The 9,389-nt window shown below is 37.9% G+C and overlaps 1 protein-coding gene across 14 annotated transcripts in view; it reads right to left on the reverse strand.

Moving 5' to 3' along the window:
* DYSF (dysferlin) overlaps nt 1-9,389 on the reverse strand; it is a 215,241-nt gene that overhangs the window by 32,500 nt on the left and 173,352 nt on the right. For all 14 annotated transcript variants that reach the window (XM_012807420.1, XM_012807419.1, XM_012807414.1 and 11 more), the window contains one exon: nt 4,555-4,653. In XM_012807420.1, the coding sequence (XP_012662874.1) occupies nt 4,555-4,653 (99 nt within the window). The remainder of the gene's footprint in view (nt 1-4,554; nt 4,654-9,389) is intronic.

The following is a 9,389-nucleotide window of genomic DNA, read 5'->3' on the forward strand; positions in this document are numbered from 1 at the left end:
GGCGGGTCCGGGCTGGGGATTCGAACCCGCCACCTTAGGTGTACGTGGCTGGCGCCTTAGCCGGTTGAGCTATAGGCGCCGAGCCCATTTCTATATTTCTATATATGACACTTACCTTCTTTCTTCTTATCCTAACCCTTCCATTGTTTTCATTTTGGTTCACAGGTAAAATAATTTCATAAACCAGTTCTTTTGTGTGGCTTCTCCAGTTATCTCCTCATTCACTCAAGTTCATCCCCTGAGAGTTTTCTCAAGATGGTATCATAGGAACCATAGTACCTTAGTTCCTGAATATGCACACTGATTGTCTGCAGCCTTTGTGCTTGGAAGTCAACTTGGCTGAATATAAGATCCTAGGGTCTCCTAGGATCTCCTTTCCTTGATGGCCTTACATATGGTGCTTTACTGTCTTCAGCTATTGAATGTTATTTTGGAAAAATCGAAGCCACTTTGATTTATTTTCTGTCTTAAATGACTTAACATTGTCTTTTTCATTCCAGGGTATGGGAAGGAGGTATGACTACCCAAAGAATTCTTTATCTCTAAAGTACAATAACTATACTAGAATATGTTTCAGGGTTGACCAATCTGGATCACCTTTTCTTGACACACTGTGAACCTTTTCAATATGTATATTGGAGGATTATTTCATTTCAGTAGTTTTATTAAGCTATTATATGTTTTTCTCACTGTTTTAGCTGTCTGCCTCGGACTCCAATTATGCAAATGTTGGGTCTCTTTTCCCTGACTTCTATATTTGTCATTTTCTTTTTATTCCTTTATAGCTTTCCCTTTATTTACATCTCATTTTGCTTGCTTTTATAATTTCTGTCCTCTGTGCCCCTGACTCTGTTCCTCACATGTCCATTCCACCTGGTGGTCCTTCCAATTTCATGTTTTCTTCTCTCCTTTTTGCATCCTGCCAGCTCAAAGTTCATCTGCAGTCATCTCATCATCCCTTGAGTTCTTTCATTTCTGCTTTAGATTCTGACTGCTCTATTAAAGAAAAAACTGCCCTATTAAAGAAAAAAAAACTCACAGCAAAATATTTCATCTCATCTGGTCCTTGGTAAATTTTTTCTACTGAGTATGCATCTCTTCTATTGGTAAGTTTGATTTCTAATTTTTCCTCTGTTTTTGTATGATTTTTAAATTAATGCTATCCCAATTTTTTAATGACTTTTCACTTAATGAGTTGTTTTTTCCTAGACCAGCTATTTCTTTGTTCCCACCACAGAGGCAGTCTGATTCCCGCAAACATGGTTCATCTGTGTGATTCTTTTATAGCTCCACCTTCTCTGCTTCTCTGAACCAAGCCAGATCGAGGCGGCTTCTGTCATCAACTTGAACCTGTCTCCAAAGTTCCCACATCCATTGTTCTAAAAAAGGTGCAATAACTTGTGTTTCATGGTAAAACATCACCTTTAAGAACTGTATTTTGAAACTATTTTGAAATTTTTCAAACACATACAAAAATGAAGAGAATAAATATTAAACACCTACATACTCATCACCTGTCTCAAGTAATTATCAACATTCTTCCACTCAGAAGCATATTTTTGCTGGGGCTTTCTGAGAACCACTACTGCTAGGATCTTTCTTTTTTTATTTTCTTTTATTTTTATTAAATCATAGCTGTGTACATTAATACTATCATGGGGTACAGAGTGCTGTTTCTATATACAATTTGAAATACTTTCATCCAACTGGTTAACTGCTAGGATCTTTCATCATTCTTCATGCGTCTTCCCTTCGCTTATTGCTGAATGGCCTCTACCCAACCCAATCTCAATTGTCTTTGGGCAGCCTTCACATATATTTTGAAGTCTGTGGCTTTTATGTTTCCAACTTTTCTGAAAATGAATTTTGCGGGTTTGAATGATTTCCAAAAGGGAAAAAATGCTGACTTGTGCAGCCATGTTCATACTGGAAGTCCCAATAAAATACTTTTTAAATTTCCAAGTGGTTGGACTTTGTGTTTATAGTTTTGTTATTAATTTCTCATTTTATTGCATTTTAATCTATCTTGTATGGTTTCTGCTTTGGGTGACTTATTACCACACTAATATGTGATCAAATTTTGTAAATGTTCTGTGAACATTTGGAAAAAATGTATTCTTTATTTTTTATTATTTTTATTCTGTATTTTAAAGCTTCAACATGAACTTCACATAAACCTATAACTTTAGCTTCGTGTAGCTTAAAAATATTTATATTGTTATTCAGATCTTTTATTTCCGTATTTATTGCCTGCTTAATTGGTGAAGGAGAAAAATATATTAAAATCTCACTGTAACTTTAATTTCTGTCATTTTGTGTTTTTATCTGTGTGAGCTATTAGTTCATTTATTATTATCAATTATTAAGTATTTTTAAGCTTTAGTATCCAATGCATAAATATTTGGCAATATTTACATTGAGACATATATCTTTTATTTGTATGAAATACTATTTTGTTTCTTTTGCTTTCTATTTTAATTCTGTTTTCCTTTTATTTATACTTACCTTATTTTGTTTGCCAAAATATTGTTTTCCAAAATATTTATTTTTTTAGCCATTTTAAGTTGTATTGTTTTAGATGTGTCTTTTAAAGATGGTATAATGAATTTTGATTTTTGATATCATCTAGAAGTCTTTATCCCTTAATACAGGAGTTTAATCCATTTTTACTTATTAGAAAAATATATTTTATTCTTTTTCTACTGTTTTTCCCATGTCTTCTGTTTTTAGTACTGTCTCACTGCGTCTTTTGTTTTCTACATTTTGCTGTATAGACTATGAGTAATTTTTCTCCCCAATCCTAGTGATTTCCAGAATTTGTTTTTTTCTCTATCCATAGTGTTTTCCAGTCTCTCCATAATGCTACAGGCTAATTTTCATCACCAACCCCTGCTGGTGTTGGTGATTTTCTTCTATTTACTTATCCCTAAAGGACTGGTATTTCTTCCAGGTCTAATTTTTCCCTTAGAAATAGTTTGAGTGCATTGTGCTTGGACAGCCTATTTTCATTTGGATGCTGTCAGAGACCTCCTCAGAGAGGTCAAGTGGAAGGGCTGAGTGCCAACTCAGCATCCGCATCAGAGGGAGTAGTGAGGGGGCCAGGGCCTGAGGCCACCCTGGCAGGAGTTCTCATTCTTGCTGGGTTTGTCTCATTTTTTGGCAAAGCCACAGGACCACATGCCAGGCCTAATGTGTCGGACCTTCCTCCTGGTACACAAATAGTTCTGTCTCTTTGCCCAACCTCACACACCCAACTACCAAGTCAATGAAGAACTCACTGTCTCAGGATCGTGGATCCTGCCTGTGCCTCATCTCTGAGCAGCTGGGGCTCCAAGCACAACTCACCAGGCAACCCCCACTGAGCAGGGACAGCTCCTGTCACCTCATGAAACCACTCTCCAGGGTGTCCACCAAAGGCTTTCAGCCAGCAGAGTCACCTGAAAACCCAGGCCACCCACTACCCCAGCAAGCCCCAACTTCCTCTCATCCAGTCCTCTTCAAGAAGGGGGGGCCTTTCCCACATGTAAGAGCCTGTGTCCACCTCTTGTTTTCTCTTCCTCAAGCCTGGGAGGTAACTGTGCAGTGCAGAATCTCCCCTCCTTATATTCCAGAATTAATCCTGCCAGATTTAGTAGGTAAAAATACAGATCACCCAGTTACACTTGAATTTCATATAAATAACAAATAATTTTTAGATGAGTATGTCCAACACAATATTTGAAGCACGCTAATATTAAAAAGTATTCACTGTTTATCTGAAATTCAAATATAACTAGGCATTCTGAATTTTGTCTTGCAGCCCCATCCAGAGGACTAATCACTTTGAGGACTAATTTTTTAGTCACCTCTGGTAATCATTTTAAAAAGTAGTCCACTTTTTAAAAGCTTAATTATATTTGTAGAATTCCCTCAAAATACCATGATTTGGCTGACTCATCCCTGTTTTTTCCCAAGAAATAGGGCTTACATTTTCATATTTGGAGGTACTTTCTGTCCCAGTTGGGGAGGAGATTGTCCAGAAGTACATTCTCCAGCTGACTTTCCTCATACTTTTAATACAAAATTTCTATTATAGAAAAAGTTCAAATAACACTGAAAGAAATAGAATAGCACAATATATCCCTAAGTACCCACTGCCAAACAAACTTTAACAATTTTCAATGTCTTGCAACTTTAATAACTTTTAATATTTTGAAAACCTGTCTAACAGCCACCACTTTACACTATCTATCTTGCTCCTGACTTTTTTCAAGTGGGGGAGGGGGGGTTAAAGCAAATCATTTTTCCTACAAATACTTCAGTATTTTTCAACATTCTCCTGGAAATACTTTCTTGGTTACTCGAGCCCACACTGACTTACTGCTCTAAATCAGTGATGACCTTTCTCCCCCCAGTTAGTTCATCAGGATTCATCACCCTCGGGCACCAAATGAGCAGATAAATGGAAGTATATATACATAGATACATTCTCTTTCTGTCATATTACCCACTACCCATCACGTGTGCCCAGTGACTATTGGACTCAAGGGTACTGTTCTGGAGAAAGGAACTCACCTTTAGAGTGTCAAAATCCTTCTCCAAATAGGAGCCACACTTTTCCCTCTCCCCTATCGAGGCAAAGAATTTGCTCCACCAATCAATGAACTCCTCTTCCTGTGTGACCAGAAAGAGAACATTTAAGAAGCAAAATTGCGAACCAAGGTCCTTCTAAATTGGATACCTCCCACAGCTGCTGGGCTGGCCTGGACTTCAAGGCTTCCCTGTGAGTGAGTTCAGGGAAGCAGAGAGCTGAAACTTCCACCTCTCCAGGGGTTAAGACTGTGAAGACTGGAAGAAAAGGTTCCAGCACTTGTTTGGTGTTGAAAGGCAAGGATTCTAGCCCTGGCTCTGCCCCACAGTCATGGGTACTTCTGTCAAGCTCCTGGGCATAATCATCTCAGTACTCCCTGTATGCTAGGGACAAATTGAGGCTAAAATCAGAGTGTACCTACAATAACTCTTTGGAGAAAATGTCAATAATGTATTAATTATGAATAAAATGTAGTAGACCCAGGAAAACCCAGACCCAAAAGAATTATCCTGGCCACCTATCACCCCACCCCAGCAATAAACAAAACATTGGAAATCAGCCCTTAGCCTCCCCAAAGTCAAATCTAGACAGAGTCCCTCAAAATCATCAAATATATACTAAGTGCCCTTTATTCAAAAGACACTGCTAAATGTGGGGAATTAGGTGAGAAAAAAGGAAGCTTGTGACAACACACTTCCTTCCTCTAGCCATTCACGCTTACAGGAAAAGACAGGCCTGCTGTGGAAAATCTCTGCCTCCTACACAAGGTGTAGCTGCAGGCCCTCTTAGCTCTTGTGTGTCTAGAACATTCCTCCTGCAGTGTCCCATCTAGGTATTGTTTCCTGTCATCTAGAGGGGTCAGCAAGCTCCTTGAAGATGGGATGGTCACTCCTCCCCAGGCCTCCCTCAAACCCACCAAGGCTGGGCACTCAGCCTATGCCCAGCCATACCATTAAAATCCATCTAGTTTAGAGGGAAGAGCCAAGGACAAGGTGTCAGGAGAGCCCATTCTGGGGCTCACTTTCCTCCTCTGTGTGAGAGTAGGCTGAAAGGCCTCCCAGAAGCCTATTCTAATTCTATAGAATGAACTGAACACCTATGATTGAGTTTCTGAAAATGCTCATGGCTCCCTTTAAACCAATGCTAAGTCCTCTGAGCTCTGCCTTATAAAGGGTGAACAAAAGTTGAAGCCAGGCCAAGGGTACCTAAACAGGCACACTGGAGAAAAGGTAAGATAATATGAGCCCATCTTGAATCTTCAACCCACCCTGAAGTGTGGTCCTGACACCCTTTTTGTGACCAGACGTGGTCCCCAAACACACTGCGCAGGGAATTCATACCAAGCAAGGCCGAGTCTATATTCAGACCCTACCAACCAACTTACCCGGAGTGTCTTCTGCAGCCAGGAAAAAAGGAAAAAGATCAGAAGAGTTAAGACTCAGGAAGGCAGAGATTTCTGACTTGTAACCTTTCCAGAAAAAGCTGTCTTAGAACCAGGCTGACCCAAGCCCTAACATTTAAACTTCAATTTAAAGAAAAAGATGCCATGATGAAAGTATGTATGCATACATACATATCAGACTCACACAATGACCAGCACGCAGAAGAACATATTTACACAGTCCATGCCCAAGGGAGTTGTATATGCCCTACAAAGATATGCAAAGACACACACTAACACACAGGCAAGCATGTACACTTAGGTAGAAATGGTTAAAATAGAATTAAAGTTAGCTGTTTAATTCCTCCTAAATCTTTATTTTATTCCTAGCCCAGATACTTAAAAATCTGAGTTTATAATTCAGGCTTAGAATCAGGCACAGACAGACAACCAACTAGTGAGTTTTGTATAAAGAAAAGACAGGAACACAAGTGTAGAAAAGGTATTACACTTCCTTCAATCTTGAAAAACCAAATAAACTTTTAAAAGAATAGGAGACAGATGGTCTGAATAACAACATTAACAGATACAACTAAATAGACAAACATTATATACACTAAAAACAGAAAATATACCTTCTTTTCCAGCACCCTTAGAGCACTTAGAAAAAACAAAAAGCCATAAAGCAAATCTCAATAAAGCCCCAGAAATCCAGAAATAAAACTCATATTAGTCACATTCTCTGACTATATTGCAATCAAACAAGAAATTAATGAAAAAATAAAAAATTAAAATCTCAACCTTTTGGAAATTTAAAGGCACATACTTAAAACCCTCCTGGGTCAAAAAGAAAACCAAAATCAAAATAAGAGATAGTTTAAAAATACCAAGGAGAGGCATACACATCCCTAAATTTTCAGTAGCCAAGCCTATAGACTCAAAGGAAAATTCAGTCTTAAATGTTTTCACTTTTACACTAGAAGAATGAAGATAAATAAGATGATAATTTAAGAAATCGAAAAACATAGGAAGACCAAGAAAATTTTAAGTAAAAATGAACATATTTAGGGTGGGCACCTGTAACTAAACGGTTAGAGCACTGGCCCTGTGTACCAGGGCTGGCAGGTTTGACCCTGGCCGGGGCCTGCTAAACAAAAAACAAAAAACATGAACATATTTAAAAGGAAAATATTATAATTGATAATTAAAGCCCAGGTAAGTCCTTCAAAAGGCCATTAAAATAAACATTTTTCAAATCTAATTTTCTTTTTCTTTTGAGACAGAGTCTCATTATGTCACCCTCAGTAGAATGCTATACTGTCATAGCTCAAAGCAACCTCAAAGTCTTGGGCTTAAGTGATTCCCTTGCCTCAGCCTCTCATTGTAGCTATTTTTTGGTTGTAGTTGTCATGGTTGTTTGGCAGGCCCAGGCTGGATATGACCCTGCTGGGTGCATGTGGCTGGCACCTTACCCACTGAGCTACAGGAGCCACCTATCAAATCTAATTTTTAAAAGCAAGCACACTTTTGGAATGAGAAATATCAAATAAAAAGATATTATGGAAGAAAATAAAAATATTCAGAGGTTTACTAGGCCAAATCAATGACAAAATCTTGGAAAACCTAGATTAAGTAGATGACTTTATACAAAAACATAAATTGACAAAATTAAATCAAAAGATATAAAAAAAAAACATGAATGGGCAATAACCCTGAAAGAAAGTGAAAAAAGTCTCAAAGAACTACCTCCAAAAAAAGACATCAGGCTAAGATATTATTTTAGGGGGAAAGTTCTATCAGTCTTTCAAAGAATGAATCATTCTTTGTTCCACAGCACAGAAAAAGATTAAAATTTTCCCCATTCTTTTATGAAGCAAAGCCACACACACATATTACTCTTATTCCTGAATAGAGATATAAAGATCCTAAATAAAATATTAACAAACAGATGGCAGCAGCAGATCTGGCATGGTCAAGTTGGGTTATTACAAGTGGTTTAGTTACTCAATGAGCAAGGAGGGGAAACCCACAGAATCATCTACAGCAGAGCTTTGAAAAGGGTGGCTGGCACCAGCTTAGTTTTGTGATTTAAACATCAATATATTCTGTGAATGCTTTTCAACAACTGCAGAGTTGAATAATTGCAATAGAGACCTTACATCTCCCAAGCCTAAATTATATACTATCTGGCTCTTTAAGAAAGAGTTTGCCAACAAGCATTGGAGAAACAAAAACAAAAAACAGAAATAATGTGGGTTCAAATTTCTCCTTTATTCCTAAGTGAAACTCTCAGTGCATTAGAAATAAAAGGAAGATTTTTTAGCATTATATGGACTTTTTTTTTTGAGTCAGTCTCACTATGTTGCCCACAGTAGAGTGCTGTGGCTTCACAGCTCACAGCAACCTCAGGCTTAAGCGATTCTCTTGCCTCAGCCTCTCAAATAGCTGGGACTACAAGCACCCACCACAATGCCCAGCTATTTTTTTTGTTGTAGTTGTTATTACTGTTTGGCAGACCCAGGTTGGGTTTGAACCCGCTTGCCCCTGTGTATATGGCTGGTGCCCTACCCGCTGAGCTGCAGGCACCAAGCCTATATAGACTATTTTAAAGCAATAGTCAGCATTTTGCTTAATAGTGTTGAAGCACCTGGTGATGGAAACATTACAAAGCTCTCAAGTGGGGCAGAGGGAGCCAGGACTCAAAAGCCAGGCTGCTAGGGTCCAAATCCTGCCACTCCCAGCAGTGTCACCTTCAATAACTATTAACACTTAACCTCTCTAGGCCTCAGTTATCTTAAGTGTAATGAAAAAATAATGGCACCAATTTGATGAAGTTATTGTGAGGAATAAATGAGTCTTTATGTATAAAGTGCTTAGAACCATGTCTAGCTCATAAATGCAACCTAAGTGTTTATTGCTATTACTCATAATAGTATTGTTATTGTTGTCATTGCATGGGCCAGGTTAGTTTCTTGGCCAAGGGCTGACTCCCACAAAGTACTGAGAAGAACATGGATGACACAGTCTTTCCAGAAGACAAAATGGCTGCTATGTTTCTATGACCTGAAAAATGTACACATTTTGACCCAGCAATCCCATTCTAGAAATTTTCCCAAAAAAGTAATGATTAATGTGCATAAAGATTTAACATCATTTAAAATAGTAAAAGATCAGAAACAACTCAAGTGTCTAGTAATAAGGAACTGTGTGGGTAAACTGTACATCCATATGATTGTTATGAAATGTATGTTAAATATTGACATGAAATGTTATTCACACCTGACAAGATTTATAAAGGGTTAAAAAATGAATAATGTGATCTTCTTTGAATAAGCGGACTAATCCCCAGGTGTTCACAGTGACTAATGGTAGGATTATACATGTTCTCTTTATTCCTTTTAGTTTTGTGTATCACTTAGAAATTTCTTTTTTTTTTTT

Source organism: Otolemur garnettii, unplaced genomic scaffold, assembly GCF_000181295.1.
Source record: "Otolemur garnettii isolate 467f Iridium unplaced genomic scaffold, OtoGar3 scaffold00068, whole genome shotgun sequence".
Taxonomy (NCBI): Eukaryota; Metazoa; Chordata; class Mammalia; order Primates; family Galagidae; genus Otolemur; species Otolemur garnettii.